General features: G+C 41.8%; 1 protein-coding gene across 2 annotated transcripts in view; it reads left to right on the top strand.

Moving 5' to 3' along the window:
- Positions 1-794: 794 nt before the first annotated feature.
- Positions 795-20015, top strand: part of MBIP (MAP3K12 binding inhibitory protein 1) — a 110123-nt gene continuing 90902 nt past the window's right edge. Inside the window, exon 1 of one of the 2 annotated variants that reach the window (XM_088167301.1) lies at positions 795-969. In XM_088167301.1, coding sequence (XP_088023427.1) covers positions 829-969 — 141 coding nt within the window. In that variant the 5' untranslated portion in view covers positions 795-828. The remainder of the gene's footprint in view (positions 970-20015) is intronic. The other variant, XM_088167298.1, reaches the window with a different exon arrangement.

Genomic DNA, 20015 nt, shown 5'->3' with positions numbered 1-20015 from the left:
TTATCTGCATTAGCTCACTTCAGAGAGAAAAAGACATATGGATGGCCGATGCGGACCGCTTAGTCTGCACATATGCGTCTATAAACGCATTATATCTTATAGATGTGTATCGATTATATATTATATATGTGTAGATCTGATAGGTGTATCTAGGAGCTGATATGCACGGCAGTAACTGTGGAGTCTGGGGATCAGACTGTAATTTTACAGCGCGGAGACCCTCCCGCAACTTTCCGCCTCGGCCCACGGGGGTTGCCCGGCCCGTGGAAGGAGCCGCCGGGCCCGGGCCGGGCCGGTTTCCCGCCGCGCGTCCTCTCTGCCCGCGCCTCCCGCCAGGAATGCCCGGCACGGCCACAGCTGCCGCCGGCGCTCAGGGCTCGGCTCCCCGTCGAGGGGAACGAGGTCGATCCTGCCCTTTGCCAGTGGGCTCTGCACCCCGGCCCCGGGGTCCCTTGCTTGCCGAGGACAGGCTCTCACACAGCCCCGCAGCTTTGCTGCCCTCGGGAATCGGCTGCAACCCAGCGGGGTTCCTCTCCCGAGGGCTACAGCCAGTCGAGAGCAGCGATTGTCTCCCTCTGTATTCTCTTAATGCTGACTATGGCAGGCTCTGACTGCACTGCCAGGCTGCCAGGCTGCAGGTGCTGTCGGGCAGACCCAGCTGTGCGCACCCACCGCCCCTCTCGTCCTTGGCACTGGGGCGATGCCCAGGCGGGAGGGCTGCAAACGTCGGGCCAGGAGCCCCTTTGACTTTCGCCCAAGCGCTGCTCCCAAACGCCCTGACAAGGTGTTGACCGCCTATGGCGCCTTGCCATAGCTAGGGCGAGTGGCATGGGGCTCGGGGACTCGTCACTGAAACACACAACACACTTGCCTAGCGGGGTAAATGGCAGGGAAATGCGTGGAACCTCCTCGGTAACCCAAAAAAGATCGAGGACGGGATGCGGCGGAAGAATTTACGTCTTCGCAAAGGTACTGTGCTAGTGCGGCAAGGACAGAGGATAGGTCCCAGCAGCCAGGAGTTTCCTGTGGCAGCCACTTTCGAGGAACTCTGCTGGGTGGTACCGGGCCACCTCTGCCTTGGCGGTGCTCGACGGAGAGGCGGCCCCGGACCCTGTCTGCCCGGCCAGCCCGGCCGCGGGGGCTCAGGCACACAGGAGTGGGCACCCCCACCCCATCCCAGCTCGGGTTTCGTTTGGTTGGTTGAGAAAGCAATTCCCGAGGAAGCACCTGAGAAAGTTTGGGTGAGCAGAGGAGGGACGATAGTGGGTGGGAGCGGGGCAGCGCGGACGTGCAGGGCTGCTTCCCTCCCCCAACGGGGGGCGCGGCGGGGGAACCCCTCTTCCTGCCACCGATTTTTCTCCCTAGACTGCTTTCTGCTCGGTCCAGATCTCCCTTTTCTGTCATTGCTTTTTAATTATTTTTTAAAATTCGAATGGATATTCTTCGGGAGATATGGCAGAGTTTAAAGCTCTCATTACGTATCAATAGGCGAAACCTTTGCATGGAGTTTGTCCCCATTCTTCAGTGTGTGAGCAACAGCTGTTGCTCCCTGGCTCTGACTTTTCCATGGACATACATACATACACAGTCTGCTTGTCTTTAAATAATGGCTCACGAGGCGGAACCCAGACCTGGGAACCGTGTTGTCCTGCGGCGCTGGGGAGGGTGCTGGTGGATGGTGTATTTTGTGCTCAGTGTCACGGGGAGGCTGTGCGTGGCGGTGGCGGAGCCTGGGACACGCGCGCTTGTGTGGCAGTGGCGAGGAGCTGGAGCTGCTCTGCCGTGGGGAGGCCGGGCGTGTTCTTGTCGTGGAAGTCTGGGCACGGCGTGGGCTGTGCACAGAGTAGGCTCTGCGGTGGTGGCTGTGTGCGTGTGTGTGCGGGGGAGTGTATGTGTGTGTGTGTGTTTGTGTCAGTGCATCGCCTTTCCACAATGGTAGCGTAATTATCTAGCTGAAACATTCACAAATGGCAAAAAGTTGCAAAATAGATCGACCTCCCTGAGATGAGAAGAAGCCAGTTTCAGCGCTGTGCAACCATCATGGTTTTTTCAATACATTTTATACAAGAGGATCTAGCGAGTGATTCCGATTCAATACACATAATCAGTTTGGAAGTCCTATTTCCATTTGAAAACAGGCCTATTTGCAATCATGAGGGCCGGACACGCTGTAAGATACAGGACGCATTCAGAGTAGGTGGTAGGTGAGGGAATCTACAGACAAGCTCCAAATATTTTCTTCCTGCTGCAGACCATTTCTTTTTCACGATGGTATTAATCACGACGTATTTTTAATCTAATTTTTAGAAATATCCCTTAATTGCTTTAGAAAGCAAGGTTTTGACCTACAGAGAGAGTCTGGGTGGAAAACACACACACACACACACACACACACACACACACACACACACACACAAACAAAACAAAAGCCCACCAAGTAAAAATGGTGATTGAAAAAGCCTGTTGATTGTCCTATCAATCGCTTAAGGTTAACGGTAATTTAATCAAAAATTCACGGGGTAAATGATCCCTAGAAAATGGTAATTTATTTTTAAAAATAAAGCCCAGAGGAGGGACAGGTGTAGGGATTCTTAAGAGGAGCTACCTCCCGCCGAGCCAAGAGCCCGGCACCGAAGCCAGCTCTACTCCGGAGGAGTCCCATCCGCCGGAGCCAGGACCCAGGGCAGCACACACACCCACCCGCGGGTGCCGAAGCAAACCGAGACTCCCCGCGGCTGTGCCCTCGAGAGCCGCGCAGTGTCCTACTGAGAGGGTGGGGAAAAGGATGCACAAAGTCAGACCACAAAGCTCTGGGGATGATATGGCATCAGGGAGGGCAGACCCCCTCTCTCGCCTCGTCCCCCCACCCTTCCCGCAGCCATCCCTACTCCAAGCAGGCACAGCACTTCCCCGCCTCTTCTTGCTCTAGAGCATTTTTTCTTATTCCTCAAGTACCCCAAGCCAGGAGAATGCCAGGAGAAAGCCAGGAGGCCTGCGCGTCCTCCACCATAATTATCCTGCCTGATAGGAACGGGCAAGGAAGCCGAGGCTCGCCTGTAGGTGCCAAAGGCGGAATACAGGCACTCCCAGCCCCGCGCACGGTGAATTAATCGGCATTTCCCATTTCCCTCATTTACGTGTTTTTGCGGCCGCGCTCATCGCTGACAGCGCGCCGGAGTTGCAGGCAGTGGCCCGGCCCGGCCCGGCCCGACCCTCCGCCCTGTTCTCTGTTTGGATTTTGAAGGCAGACACTTGTTTCTCATAGTTAAATAGCGTTTCCGTCCCAGTCACAGCAGTGCTGCTTTTCCGTGCTCCCACCCTCCTCCACACTGTTTTATTCTCTTCCACTTTAAAAGACCAAATCAGCTGTTGGGAAGGGGGGGGGGGGGGGGGGAAGAATGGTAAATAAATAAATATTTGAATAAATAAGGCAATGTCGTAGAAATCTGAATTAGCCCTACAAGAGGCATAAACTGTTATTACTGACTTGCAAGCCACGCACACACCTACGAGGAGGACAGGTGGATTTGTGCAGAGCACCGGGGCTCGTCCCGGGGCGCGGCAGGCCCGGCGCTCTCCCGCTCGCTGGATGCGCGGGAGGGGCAGCTCCGGACAGAACTCCGGGACCCACTGCTCACCCAGCCCTTTTCTCACTCCGTTCCCTGCGACCTGCAACCCCTCTTTCTCCCGTGCAAGAAAGAGCCGGGAAACTTTTCTCCACTGGGATTTTTACTTTGCTTACCCCTTGACTTGCCCGTCAAGGAAGACCCACATTCCTCCCTCCGCGCCGGCTGCTTAGGTCTGAGCCCTAGTAAGGGCTCGGGCCAGACGGCCCGGCAAGGGACCAGATGCTGGAGGTCCCGAAAGGCTGCGCTCTGTGCTTTGAAGAGCGTCCTCCCCGGCCCGAGGTTTCACAGTGACAAACCTGTTCTGTCCTGTCCCTCTTTCAAAAAAAAAAAAAAAAAGTTAATTCGTAGGACCCTTCCCATGACCAGCCGAGCTGGCTTCACATTTACGATAGAAATTTTGTCGTGGGGGGAAGCTGCTGGCCAATTTCTAGAAGGAAGCGGCCCTCAGAGCCGGCGAGCGAGGGGCGCCGCGGGGCTCCGAGCTGCAGCGCTCCGCACCGCTCGGGGGGATCACCACTTGCTGTGCCCAAGCAGGGCTTCGCAGTCGCCGCTGTTTCCAAGGGAGAGCTGCTTTCCCCCTGCCCAGTGGCTGGAGCCGATTCACTCACGAAGATCACGGTGTGGGGAAGTGGGTATGGGGTGAGAAAAAGGAGAAAGAAAAAGGACCAACTCGTCTTAGGAAAAGTTATTTCCCTAGCGCAAACACCCATGGTTTTATTTACGCTACTTTTCCCACCAAAATGTATGTGATGATCATGGGGAGCCAGGAGTAGATTTTGCCCCCACGTGTTTTTCGCCCCTCCTCAAGCCACCCAGTTGAATAGCGCCGAATTTCTCGTCACCTGGGAAAACCATTCCAGGGCTGTCAGCCGAACAGGGAAACGACTCCTATCCGATTTCCTTTTTTCGCATAATTCCTAAAGAACAGTCTAGTTCTTCGTGCGTGTATGTGTGTGTGCGTGTGTCTGTGTATGTGACTAAGATACAGCGATATATCGGGGGTCAAAACTTTATCCAGATCGGTAGCACTTCCGAACTAGAAAGACACGTTACCCCCAGAAGCATCGCGTGTTTACACAGTCTCTTATTCCAGTTGTAATTTAAGAACTGCTCCCACCCCCATGTCCACCGCGCTTCGGCAGAAGGAACAGGCGAATGTTTTAGGAACAGAAGTGACCTAAAAATTAGTAGTGATACAAATGTATGTGTGTGTCCCGTGTTATTGCAGACTTTCTGCAAAATCATGGTGTATGCATATACACTAAAGTGTGCGTAGATGCGTCTTAGCAAGAGTGTGTTCGTGTAAAAAAACGTTTATTTTCGTGTTGAGTTATTCAAACGTATAATAGAGAGCCGAACTTAAATCAGGGTGAGATTTGCCGGGATACAGGGTTAATTCAGTATATAGAGAGTTATGAGTGGAAAAAAAGGTCATTAAACCCAAAACTTATCAGAGGATCCTAGAAAAGGCTGGCTATTTCTGTGTATCATTTGCCAAAGTGCAGACGGACTTTTTATTCTTCTTTATTTACATATTAGTTTGATTTAAATATTCATTCCTGGACAGTGGCCAAACTATCGACGGGATGGAGATACTCCAAGGTATTTTGAAAAGATACCAACCGCTGTTTTAAGGTCCCTGTACGGGTTTTTAAATGAGGGAACCGGGAAAGGGGAAAAAAAAACCCCAGAAAACAACAAAACAACAACAACAACCCTCCCCAAAAAACGGCACTCGTCCAAATGACTAACATTAAAAGAAAAAATCTGTTGCTAATATTTCAAACAACAAAGGGATAATTCTTTTGCTCAATGAATACAAACTAAATACCAAAGCATCTTCAGGAATAAAAGAGAGCAGATGATGGATTTCATTAAATATTTCACATTTTAAAAAATTATACCTTTTATATGTACTTGTCCTTAACCTTTAAAAGGAACTGCTGTAAATACAAGATCCGTACTTTCTCTAATAGATTTTAGTAGGAGCTGGTGACAGAGAACTGATTTCTTTTCTATTAGGCTTTAGTACATCTTTGTTGAAGGCCTGCAGAATGACCAGGGATTAGATTTGCATCTCTTAGACTCCCTGTGTGGTCTTTGTAAGGAGCTTGTAACTGTTAAAAATGACTTGTTAGGAAGCGTGTGGGCTCTCATCTCTTTGCTTTTGACAGAATGATTGTGAAATTCAGATTGTTCTTATAGGCTTTAGCCTGCAGATTCCACCTGAGCCTTAAGCAATTAGAGCTTAATCTCAGTGCAATCATATTTGAGTTAGAATTTATTGCACTTTGTTTACTTCAATTAAAGAGCTACAGAATATTTCGGAGCAGTTTTTAAGTGATATTCTCCAGGCAATAGCTAATTTTTTCAACCCCTGAATGTTATCCTTACCGCCCCATCGCTCGGCGGTTTGGAGTGCAAAGCACTCTTCGGGTTTCCCGGGCGAAAATGAATAGGAAACAGCAGGAAAGAAAAAACAAGCTGAAATTCCTTGCGACGCGGAGGGGAGAAGATGCCTGCTGCATCCCTTTCTTCTAGGAGCTGGCGGGAGTAGCGGCGTGCCCCTGGGCCGGACCCCTCTGCCTACGAAGGGGAAAAGCTCGGGGCGGGAGGGGGGTGAACCATGCCCGGGATCGGGCCCAGGGCTCGCTGGCTTTGAAGCGATGGAGGCGGTGGCCGCGGCGTTTGCGGAGCGAGGGCTGGGCCGGTTCCCGAGGGGAGTCCCTCGCTGCCCACCCCCGCCCCGCCGAGGCAGAGCTGGCACGGACACCGGCGGCAGCCCCAGCGCATCCCAAAACACCCCAGCAAAGCGACACCTAACCACGCCACCTGCCTGCCGCTCTCCCAGGCTTTTACCGTCAGGCTATAAATTAGTGAAATGGGAAAAATACACACTTAGAGGGCTTCTTTCCTCTCTGGTATGACAAGTTTCTATTTGTGTTCAGGTTTCATATGGACAGCCTGAGAAGGATGCTTTTACTACTGACATTCACATAATTACGGTTTTCAAGTGCCATCCTCTCATTCCTTTCTTCTTTTTTTCCCCCCTCTTTTCTCTCCACCCCCCACCCCCCAATCATTAGGACTTCTCGAAAAGTCTTTATCAAATCTCTGTGAATTAAACTCGAAAATTTTCAAAAGGCTTTAAAATTTGGGATTATTCCGTTTAAAATCTGGCGACATTTTTTTTCTCCCCGTGTCAGAGAAATATTTGCCATGGGTATACTGTCAGGGCCCGATCCTTTTCCCGCTGAAGTTACGATGAGAGACCTCCTCCAGCTCTTGGTAGAATAGGATCAAGCCCTTCCATGCTAATAGAGGTTTAATAGCATCAGCACATGCCCAACAACCACCATTATAACCTTGACCCGGTCAGGTGCAATGATATTGCTCCTCCTAAATTTATCCTGCATTTCCTTGGTGACAGCAAACAGCTCTCTATCACCTCTCACAACCCACAATAACCCACGGGCAGTGATACCAATAACCCACTGCTCTTTTGTCATTCTTTTCCCTCGGAAATCTAATAAGTAATAATAGTAAAAAGTAATCACAACTATCTGTATTTTCAGCCCCATCAGCCTACACTGCTCAGAATGTTTCAGCCCGATGGCGACTGCTGAAGTAAATTGTCATCTTTTAAAAAATGAGTGAGCTACCCTCTGAGTAGCCTTTGCTGTGATGTTGAGTGTGGAACGAAGTGCTGGAGTGCAAGAGTTCCCATGTGTACCCTGCTCCATAACTGTGCTGACAGGCTTGCTCTGTTTGCCCTGAAAATTTCTTTACAGGGAGTGTTGGGGTAGGCTGGCATTATCACTTCAAAAACTTTGTTTCAGGGCTGTTAGAGGGATATCAGCCTGACCTTTCTTTCTTGCAGGATTATTTTTAAACCTCAGATTTTTACTACTTCCTTGGACCTACCATGATTTACAGTTTGCCTTTTGCTTTCAGTCCAATAGCCATAGACACAGTTTAGCCTAACAAAACTTGATATTTACTTAAAAGGATCTATATATATATTTCTGCAAAATAAAGTGCTCTTCAGTCCTTTCCTGTAATGTGGAGATACATTCACCAAATAATCAGTGCTCTAAGAAAATAAAATAGTAGTGTGCAACAATACCCTCTACAGATTGTAGGATACTCCAAACCAATTGATTTTAATGTTAAAAATTTTATTATTATTAATATGGTGTCATGCAGGCAAAAATATTTTTTTCCTGAAACAATGGGCAATTCTTGCCTTAAAAGATTGTTAAACAGATAAAAGCAACTCAGGCCACAGCTTAATCTATTTTACATTAGGCTTGAACAGAGCTGAACGATTTCGAATTATAAGACTTTTTTGGGTATCTCTGCTGCCCCGCCTCTTTCCTCTGCTTGCAGCACCTGTGATTGTGTGTGTGTGGCTTATTCACAGAAGGCAGAAAGATGTGGACTTATGGCAAAGTATATACACCAAAGGTTCTACTTTGACAAAAGAAACTGACAGTTCCAGTACTATCCTTGCTCGAGACAGAACCAAGAACTAGAGAAATAATAAAGAAGACACTAAAGCTAGGAGGTAGAGGTGACACTTTTCTCAACATGCATGTACTGAAAAATGCTTATAGAAAAGGAAAAAACCAGAGAATCAAGCATTTTCTTCTAGCATTATCTCACACAGGATTAGGATAATGAGAGAGGCTGCTGTAAGAATGGAGAGCAAGCATGAAGAAACAAGCCAGAGCAATGCTAACATGTGCAAAGCTCTGCAAAACCAGCATGGAATCCTGCTCTCCAAAAGACTCCAGACTTTATTAGAAACAGAAGGCAGCTGATCAGACTGTAGGCAAGTGAGCTCAGCTCAATCTATTTGGATGATTTTGACACTTCACTGAGGAAGAACAGATTTTACAGCACAGTAACACAGGAAAGTTATGTGCTAAAATCGAGGAGGGAGTAAAGGGGTCTTAAGTGATAAGTCTCTGAATTATGCTAAGAGGCATACCAGCAGGCTCTTTTGATATGGAAAGTGAAATATGACCTGCAACCAACAACTTCCTAGGATGTGGAGAAAGCCTTTCCTACTAGAGAAAGGGCAGGCCCAGTGTTATCAAAAACAGATCTGTAGAGAAGTTTGAGAAAGGTCTTCAAAACATGCAGAAGTGACCTTGTTTTCATTGTACTGAAATTAATGGAAAAGCTTTCTTGGCTTCTAGAGATGTAATTACATTATTCCTTTAGGGAGTATTTTTGGGAAGCCCAGAGGTGAGAAGATATTTGACTGGTGCAGAAACCAGTAACAGTCAGTCAAAAACCCTCAACACAGCTGGACACAGAACAACAATTTTTTATGGAGTGTTTTTAAAAATTTAGTTTTATTCTGAAGTCCTCTGTATTAGGGTATTAGGGATATATTTAAGTGAAGAAGTCATATTACGAGTTTTCCTCCTGCCTTTTTTTTTTTTTTTTTTTTTTTTCTTGTCATTCTCTGCTTGGCAATGAAGAGCTTGCACTGTAATGTATGGTAGTACCAAAGCTTGGAGGAATAAAGTAAAGAAATTGAGATGGTGTATTCTGGAAATTCTCTGCTAATCTTTATTGCTTGAAGTGAGGAAAACTTCTGCCACTCATTTTCAGTAGTGTGCTGCACGTATAAAATCCAGGCTCTAATGAAGGGGTAAAGCTCATGGAGACGCATGAGGCTATTACAGCTTAGACAAAAATCCTGGTAATATTGCAGGGACAGGAAAGAAATGGGGATGGTGTGAATATTCAAAAGTTCACAGAAACTAGAACATTATTCATAGAGCAATGGTTAGGCTTAGAGAAAAGATTATATAAAAAGGCAAAGTCAAATCAGACCAGTAGCTCATATAACTCAGTACCCTTTCCTCAGACAACAGTACTACCTATTGCTTCTAAAACAAGATGCTCAAAGGGGCTAAGTATAGAGTGATTGGCTTCAAAGAGTGCTATCAGAATCGTGTCTGAAAGCTTTCTAAACTTCATTAATTTTTGAACTTTCCCAGGTGTATCTGGGTGTATGTGGAATATCAACACATTTGCATCATGACAATTCACATTTGGCTGTTCTACCTTTTTCTGAGCTCTTAAAAAGGCAGGCTATATAGGGCAACTTCTTTTGTGGTGTTATCTTAAAGTTAGGGTTCCTCTTCCTCACAGTACTTTGTATCTTGGAATCAGTTCCATCATTATGTTAATGCAGTGTGTAATGCAACCTTTTTTCTGGAAGCTGCAGAAATTGGAGCAACCTGGAGAAACCATGTTTATCCTGTTGAGTCAGTAAGCAATGTTGTAAGATCCAAAGGTCTTCTCTTATTTCGAATGTTCTCTTCAGTGTTATCTAGTTTAGAGCACGAGCTACATACATCACTATTTGGAGCAGCAAAAATGTTACCCTGAATAGTTGATATGACCTCTGAAGAAAAAGAACCACAAGATTTTATGAGTCTTTTCATGATAGGAGGAATCACCATCTGCTTGTTTAATTCATATAGCAAATGGAAACAAAAAACATGTACCACAATCTAAACTCTTTTCTCTTCCTATATGATACTCTTAGGAGTATTGGGTTTTTAAAAAAATATCTTTGCAAATACAAACAGTATCTTCCTTTTTGTTTTCTCTTATGCACTCCATTTCCACCCCAGCTCAGAACTGACATTTTAGTTATATTTATTTATAAGACAGAAGTATTTTTTTCTGCATATGAAATCAATTAAGTGTGTTTTTCCAGGGGAGCAGCAAAGAGGTTGAGGTGACACAGTGACAGTTTACATGTAACTAGGAAACAATTTCCTACTACATGTCATTTTAATTAAGTAGAAAAAAACATGACACTTTAGAGCTGAAATCTTAGGCTAGGCAAACTCCAGCTGAAATAAGGTGCAAATCTTTAACAGTGACGATATAAGAGTGATAGATCCTCTATCACTTTAAATTGAATGTGTATGTCTTTCTGCAGCATGCACAGAACCCTGATGTAGAAATTACTCGGTGACATGTGGTCACCTGCTGTGTGCAGGCAGTAAGACAGAAGATACACACTGGCTCTTTCTTGTCTCAGTTCCAGTAACTTTGAGGAATCCTATACCAACAAAGCTTCTTTGTCCTTGAAATGTCTCAATGCTGTCTTTTTCAGAAAGGGTATTACTGGAGATCAAGACCATTAACCACTCAATTACAAAGGTAACACTGATAACCTGACATCTACATCAACGCTACACCCAACCTGAATTCAATATATAGAGAAGTTTGCAAAGCTTTTGTCCTTATAAAACTCTGGAACAGTGAATAGGAACAAATGTTTCAGTTGGATGAAAGTATTTCTGTCTCTATGTTAATGCTCAATATTCATGGAAATACTGCTTCTCTGTACTTATTATGTCATCCATCACATGTGTAGTCTCAACAAACCAGTGAACCAATCCCAGCCACCTCCTTTCTCAGGGAGTGGCATTACTTATCTCAGCTGTTGTTATTAAAACATCTTCAAAGGATACACCTTGGGCAGTGCAAGACCCCAGCTGTGGCTCCACCCAAGACAGACTCAAGATGGACTCCAAGTCACACTTTTATAAGTTTTACATATTTACATATAGTCCGTTATCATATTTGGTTTAATTGTCCAATTATAGTTTCAGGTTATGAAGTCCCATCCTCCCAGATTGCTATCCTCAGTTTGCTGTTGTTTATACCTTTTGGGCCTGAAGCTGCAATGGTGTCCCTGGTTCTTACACTGGAAAATAATTGTTTTGTCTAACTAAAATGTGAAGAGAACTTGCTAACACCTTATATGAACTCCAGAGTTATCTACTAATGCAGAACAGAATCTGGAAAATATGAAAGCTAAAACTTAAGGCATCACTATATACCTGTACTTCACAGCATGTGAAGTCCTGAGGTCTTTCCAGTCTCAGGTTTCTCAACAAAATAAGCCAAACTGCCATCACACAGGTACATGAATGTACTGCATTCTTAATTTCCACTGAAAAGTCCACACTAAAGCTCCCACAAATCCATAGTGCCTGTTATGATCAGCTGTTCCAGGGCTCCCATACTCGGTCCTGAGACAAGTTCCCTAACGATTTCAGTCTGTCTGGAGAAAGCAGTCACACGTTGGAAGCATATGGGAACCCATTTTTCATTGTCTCTATCCAAGTCACAGTTAATTTGGGCTCTTTGGGTATGTGACCCAAAAGGAAGAGGCCTCCAGAAAGCTTTTACCACCTGTCTTTCACTAGATTTAATACTTTTCTTTCTCACTGCTGTAGCCCCACTTTTCTGCTCCCTATGTATCTTCTCTGTTTCCAGTCTAAGTGTTTCTGCAGGGAAAGAGGAAGGGAGAGGGCACAGGAGTCAGCTCTGCTGCCAATTCGTGCTGGTGTATCAGGAGCTAACTGGGCCTGAAGAATGTACTTTGACAGGCTGCTCCAATAAGCCTTTAACACCTCAAGTAAAAGGGCTTCTTCAAACCCAACACAGTCAGGAAAAGGAGAAATATCAATTAATCTGAAACATGGTTTTCACTTTTATGCTAAGAATCGGATTACCTTTGAAATTCTAGCTTCATATCCAGTACAATACAATTGAAATAAGATTAGAGGGTTGCTTTTGGAAATCTTTGCTCCACCAAAATACTTCCAGTAAGGGGACTTCCAGAAAAAAACAGAATGGTACTTTCTAACTGAAAAGTATGATCTGCCCTCGATGTGAAGACCAATGTTATTTTTAAAAAATGCACATGGTTTGGAGATCTGAGATGTTAGATATATGGCCTATGTAATATATCTCAATAACCCAGCTGATATATTCAGACTGCACAGGAATTGCAGTCACATTTTTCAGATGTCTCTAACTCTCAGTTAACCGTGTATAAACATAACAATGAAGTTAATGCCTCCAGAAAACATTTCAATTTTAGCTGCTTTGTTTTCAAAATCTTAGTAAGTAATGACAGGAACGAGACAAAGGAAGGGAAATGCAGATGGCAATAATGGGAACTCAAATGGCTGCACAGAAAGAGGAAGATAAGAAACCCAAAGGAAAATCATAAAGCCAGAGGAAATAGAGAGAAAACAAGAGGATATGGAAGAATTGGAATATACAATGGTTGTGCTGAAGGAGAGAATTCTTCCTTTTGAATACTTAATTCCATAGAAAGGCGTTTCATGTACATAGATGATTGAATACTGATATATTACAAGCAGAATCTATTTTCTTCTTAAGGCATGTGGACACCTACCACAAGTTGCAATTTCAGTATGTATTTTTCTGCAGATGAAAAAGAATGAAAAACTGTCTGTGCTCTGAACTGTCACAGATTTCTGCTTTCTCTATTGCGTGGATGACCACGGTCACACATAGGGTCTTTGATGATTCTTACTTTCTGGTGAAAAGGTGATGACAAAGGCGATGATGATGTATAGATTAAGGGGAGCTTAATCATCTGACAGTAGTGTCTAAACTCCAGAAATAGGCCCAGCTTCAATCAGAGAAAAAAGAGTGAGAAAAGTGTTTTACCCAAATGAAGAAAACAGGTTAGAGAGAGCAGAAGAAATAGGCTCAATGATCTTCTGGAAATTTGTAGCATGAGGGGGAACAAGAAAATAGCCTGCTGAACTGTGCAGCTAACATCTCAGTCACAAGTCTCTCCTTATTCTCTTTGCTCTCATATCCCTAGAAGCAGCAGGAGCAGCATAACAGAAACAAAAGATGTAGTACACTCTCACTGACCCCGAGCCTGAAGAGGCCTCTCAGCTCCAATCCCACTTTATAGAAGTGTGATTTCATAGGGGTCCAAGAATATGTCATGGTTGTCTGAGGGGCATAACAGCGGATGGAGAGAAAGGGTAGGTTCTTCCTACTGTCAGCATAAAACATATGCAGTATTTCAGGTGGGATTGATTTCTTCTGCAATCCAACAGCTGACAGACTTCCCTCTGGTGTTTGCACTCTGGAGCTTGTTTTTGCACATTTTAGCCAACTGCCTGTTCCTGCATCCCTCCTTAGCATAAGGAGAATCTGATGCCCCAGAGGGTTAGTGAGAGTGGTGACCAGGGACTGACCACAAGGTACGACTTCAAAAGGCGTAGATTCCAAGTGGGAGATAGAGCTCCTGTTGCAGACTGGGGACAGGTTCCTATGTGATGCAGAGTTGAAGCTCTTGAACCTGAAATCTTCAAATTACTAGTTTTAGACCCTCTGGGTTTAGGATAATATCTTGTTCTGATTTCTTAGAGGCAGTATGGGCAGGAATGAAGAAACTTTCTAGGAAAAAGAAAACAACACTTTTGAAACAAGGATAAAAAATTTGAAAAGTGGCATGAAGAGGTGATGGGTAAATTAGTAGCCAGATGAAAATTACAGAGACTTCTTTTGTGTGTGTGTGTGCAGCTAATGGGAAACACGAGATGTTTAAAAGCAAATTATTTAGAAGTGGTAGTTTGTTTTAATATTAAATGAAATTCATTGCACTGCATATCTCTAGATATTAAAATTTCAGAGGTACTAACTAAAGTTAGATGATGAATTCTTACACATTCCACACATCTTTAATATTTAAACAACCTGATTTGCAAAATAAGAAAATTTCTGCTTTTACAGCACTGAAATAGCTTTTTATTATTCCAGTTTTTAACTCCGTGAATGTATGTATCTCCACAGATAAACAGAAGTAAAGGTAGGATGTAGAGGATAGCAGCACTTACTTCTGATTCAAAGTTATCTTGTGTATGAGAGAAGGGAAAATAAATAACTGGTGTGTCTTTCAGCTTTCTCTATGTCTGGACTTGCTTTCTTTGTATATCTACTTTAAAAATGTAGCTCAGATTTAGAAATGCAGTGACAAAGCAGTATGTTTCACATATACACTGTACTTAGAGAAGGTCACAAATTCACCGAATTACATTTTACTTTAAAACATAAAAAGCAACATGCCAGTGGAAATATTTCCAGTGTATCGACCAAAATTTTTAAAGTGAAAAACAGTTAAAATGGTAAGGATATTGAATTTATCTACTTTCAAGCAAAAATCTATTGAACAACAAAATAAAAGGTATTGTAGTGTGTATTTCTGCTTAAAACCAAGAACAACGCCGGAGCATCGCTGTTAATTAGCTCCAGTCAACGTGAAATGCTTTACAACATTTCTCACATCAGTGAGAAATCTGAGCTTTAGAATAAACATTTCCCACACTCTACATGAAGAAAAGAACTAGCAAGTATATAGCTTTTTCATTCAAATTGTGGAGTAATTTCAGACGGTATTCTTGCACCAGAGAAGATATTTTAAAGAATTTCCATAAAACCAGAGATTCAGCCACTGAACAGTGTAGTTTATAATTGTATTTGTGTGTGTTAATATCTGTTCTTGATCATCAAATCATATATATTGCTTTTTCAGAGATCTTTTAGCTTTTCTGTATTCATTTTCATTTTTGTGTACTTCAGTTATCTGTTATGCTAGAGAACTGTTTGTAGAGGTGTCATACAAAAATCTCCATTTAATGCATTATAAATAATGAAGTGCTACATTATAATAATTATTTCCATATTAACTGAATGCACAGCTGAGTCACCTGTATTAAATGCCTACACTTTGCTTAATGCCTTTAAATAGCATCTGATCTTTCTTCTTATTGCAACTATTCAACTAATATTCTGGCCCAGAGGAGGGTGCAGAGTTAACTTGTATAAGGCCAATAGCTTTCCAAGGAGAAGCACCTTATTTAATGCATTATATCTATGTAATTTAATTTTGATTGTGTAATGTATATATTTAAAAGGCTCAGAGTCTTTGCATCATGCATTTCAAAAAGGCACTAAACAGCTCTCATTTCACATAACAGCTGAGATGAAATGTCTAAAATACTTTCTTTCCAAAAAAGTGGCTGTAACTTCAGAGTGAAAGATGCCAAAGCTTGTCTATGGATTAACATTAGTTAAAACATCAGAGTACAGTATTTGCTTTAACAGGTATTATTTTAAAATCTGGGATTTAGTATTCACTGCTTACATATTTATAAACATGTACTATTGTTGAGGTCAGAGGCAATGCTTCCAAACTCAAAATCGCGTTTTTAAACAAGGATACATACTAGAGAATGCAGAAGGCAAAAAAAAATTTTGTCTAAAAAGCCATACTAAGTGAGACAGTTCTTTCTGTGAACTTTCTGAATCCTAGCAATGTTTTCTTCAGACATTATTTATTATTTGTTCACTGCTGCTCTTCATGTTGTAACAACAAATAAGTAGTACTAAGACATTTTCTGCCCCTCAGTTGTAAATACCAGACCCAACCAAAAAGGGGCCACCTTTATTACAAAAGAGAATAGGGTTTGGCAATAGGATTAATTGGGAAGCGGGAATGCAAGGATTCACACTTAAAAAGGAAACTACCTTGTATCATTAGTTTGATTGCTTTTGGGAAAAAAAAACCAAACCAAAAAAAAGAAAGAAACAAACAGTAAAAAAAATCCCAAACCACTTTCAAAAAGAATTGAAAGCAGAAGTAAATGAAATTTCAAAGACTGCTCTTAAGCTTCTCTGAAGTCTCCTTTGTATTTAATAAACTACTGCAATAGAGCATATGCCTTCAAATTATTTAATGCTTTTATTACAGGAGATATTCAAAACTGACCAGCAGGACAATTGTGCCATTCATGTTCATGTTTCAATTAAACATTTGTGAATGAGACACAGTTTGCTTGTAAAGACTTCAGTGTTCGTAACACGTTGACAATTTTATGATCAGTGGCTAATGAAAAATCACATTGCTGACCCCATTTTTTAGTAAATACAATGTCACTGTCTCAGTGCCAGCTTTGAGTATTAAAGTAGTCATAGAATTATCTCTGAACTCATTGTTTCTTAAAGCAAATATATCTCAGGGAAGGGTCAAATGGTTTAGGTAAAAATATTTGAATCTTTTTGATACACAAAATTGTAAAGAGAGTTACAGAAAGTTGATACTAGACTTTGGCTCAATAGGAATATATACTGTGAGAAATTTTAAAAGAGAAAATTCAATCACTTAATTTGTCATAATTTTCAACAGCAAAATTGCCTTCTGCTAATATTGAGAGAATTTGCTGTGCTGTGTACAACTGAAAAGAAAAACATTTGAAGAAAAAAAATCACGAGCACAGAGCAGTCTATCAAACACTTCTATCTAGAAAATACTGGTACTTAATTCTGGTCTTCTTCATGCTCCTTGGCTGAGGATCAAATTCTTATTTGGACAAAACTCTCACAGCTGTCTTTCTCTAGATTTTTGCCTGAGCAGAAGTGACAAGAATTTGCCATTTTGTGCACCAGCCTGGTTTTCTGCACTCTCGTACAAATTTAAGCCACTGGCTTCAGCTGAATTATTTTTGGTATACATTGTTGAATGAGAAAGAGCTGATCCCTTGGATTATACATTTTATTTACATAATGTAAATGTAACTCTAAGTCTTTTCAAGAAATTACAGCTAATGAAGCCTAGGAAATTTATCGATGGGGAAATCTTTCTGTCCTAATCTTCTCTTTTGTGTGTTACTTATTGTAATAGAATCAATAAAAACAACAGTACTGAGAAAGGAAGTAGAAGAAAGAAAACTACTTGGTGGCTAAGCACACAGGCACAAAGGCACAGAAAACAGCCGAACAGGGATGAAATATTCTTTACAGAGTGCTCCTAGCCAATATGAAATGAATGAGCCAAATGAAATCCTGCTTCAACTTTTATATTAGTATAAAGAAAACTGATTTTTAAAGTGTGCTGCATTCAATTATGAGAAAGATTGAAGCAATATAGATTTTAGAGTTAAAAGTAAACAAATAATAAATGAATGAATGAACATTACATGGTAATCTGTTTAGAAAATCTATCTAACCAGGTCTGACCCTGAAACACATTTTGGGAAAGAATTCCATAAATATGGTATTTAGCTGTGAGAACTGCAGGAATCAAATCGAATGGCTATGCCTGCAATTCTTTAACACAAATATATTTAACTTCTATCTTTCTTAAGTAAAATAACTCTTTTCCATAACAAACTCTTTTTTTTTTTTTTTCTGGGAGAAATATATTTTTAAAGATCATGTGTATTTAACTTTTAAGGTCTTAAAAAGATTTCTTATGCAACCTCATGAACAGATGCCTAAATAAGGGAGGGAAACAAAAAGAAAATGCTGATAAAATACAAACTAATCTATTATATTTGTAGTTATTAACAAGAAACATGAAGTACAGAAAGATGCTCCAAATCCTCTTTATTTGGCCAACCAGTTCAATGGAACTACCTGCACCAGAAGAGCAGAATTTTGGTCAAATATGGGTTCAGATGCACCTTTAAAAGGAGTAAATAGAAAGGGAAAATACTCTAGAGGAATGTTTGCCCTAGGAAGAGTGATGTATTGCAAAAGAAGAAACAACAATTGAATCTGAAATACACAGTTCTTATGGAATCAGCTGAAGTCAAAGAAGTTCAGGCACACTGTGTAAACTCACTTTTGTGCTGTATTTAGCTGGGGGGAGCATGATATATAGCTTTCTCTCAGATTTGACTGCAGGCAGAAAACATTCTGAAGGACCTTTTGTTTGATCTCTGGTGGGTGAGTATCCACCTTGGGCTTTCTCCTTATGTATGGATCTACTGAGACGTGCTGCTGTTGAATTCAACGGAATTGAGCCCTAACTGTGATTGGGATATGAGGACACATAATTAGCTGTGTTAGAAAACTGACCCTCAGTCTTTCATTAAGATGGAATTTTACCCTGTAAAATTTGAATTAGTCAAGACATTTTAATCAGGAAAATAAAATAACCAAATGATTCTCCTCTGTTGTTATTTTTACACCACAGTGAGACAATGGTAGGAAAACTCACTTTAGGTGATATCACTTAATTAGGAAAAGCATCCTAATCAGATCCCCCTCCAATTGCAATAACTGTGGGGAGTCAAGTACATTTCTCTATCAAAGTAGGAAGCTGCACTGAAGTATAGATATTGATAATTTAAACTGTGATACAAGAGCAGTAGAAGAGAAGGCACAAACACTAAGAAAGCAATCTCCTATTTTCTATACCCCAATTTCAGGACTGCTTCTAAAAGATACATGCTACACGTCTTATGACATTTCTGCACCTCCTCTTACTAAAATAATGGTGGGATCAGTACTTCCATATCCAAGACTCAATGGCACGACACACAGAATACTCTCATTGGTGATTCAGTATGAGTAACTGAGACCACTTCACTCCTTGCATTTTCCTGATCTTTCCATCCATCTTACTTAGCATTACACATTATATATGGGAAACCTGGAGCCTGTTATGGCCACAGAGAACCTCTTGCTGGAAGGTTCCTGTGGTTAGCAGCTATATTGCCTGGTACTTTTGCAAGCACAGTAACACCACATCCTCTCATTCAATTAAGGCAACTGTGGATTAACGGTATAGTTAAGCCTTCTGTATTTATAAGCATGCTTACAGTTTCCCTCTTTACATTTTTCTCCAATACCCTGAGTGCGTATTAATGATAGAATTTTACACCATTCAGTTTTTTGCGTAGGAAAAGTGGCTTTGGCTTACTGGGCCTGATACTCTCCCTTTTGCACCACACTAATGCAAAGCCTAGGAACTCCAGAAATCCCCTTCAGTTTCAGAGTAAATCTTAGGGTTTATTTCAGTGAATCAGGTTTTTAGTGAGGCACCTCCTCCCTAACAACAAGTAGCCATGCATAATAAAAGCCATACAGAAGGGAAAGGGAAATAAATACTAAAGTACTACCAATTACATGCAATTAGTTGCATTGCCAACACCAATCATTGAAAAGTTACAAAACAGGCTTTAAGATAACAATTTTTAATACATGTGTAAAATTCTGTTTATGCACTTAGTAAATTTGAGTGTTTGGTTTCCCCCAGAGTTTTCCTAAGCAAACAGCTGTTAGCAACTTCAGCACTAATTTAGGAAAAAAAAAAATCAATGCTTATATATTGACTACATAGTATATAGCAGATTTTAAGAAAAGTTTTTGATAAAATTCATCATCAAAGACTCTGAAATTAAACTGTCCTGGCATAAGATGGTAGGTTTTCTGCTTTGAGGACAGAAAAAATGTCCAGGTTTTACCGTGTTGATGAAAAATATGGAAGTTGGTTACCAGTACATTCTAGCTAAACTCTGTCCGAATACTTACAAATGATAAGAAAATGGAGATGTCATAAGTAAAGAGAGATTGTTGCTGATACTCAAGCTCTTCAAAACTAGAGCTGATTATGGAGAATTTTAGAAAGATCTCAAGATCTCACACTGAGTAAGTGGCCACTAAAATTACTATTGAACATAATGTTGATGTATGCAAAGTAATGAACCTGAAGAGAAACAA

Source organism: Sturnus vulgaris, chromosome 6, assembly GCF_052056855.1.
Source record: "Sturnus vulgaris isolate bStuVul1 chromosome 6, bStuVul1.hap1, whole genome shotgun sequence".
Lineage (NCBI taxonomy): Eukaryota > Metazoa > Chordata > Aves > Passeriformes > Sturnidae > Sturnus > Sturnus vulgaris.
This window is presented reverse-complemented; position numbering and strand designations above follow the sequence as displayed.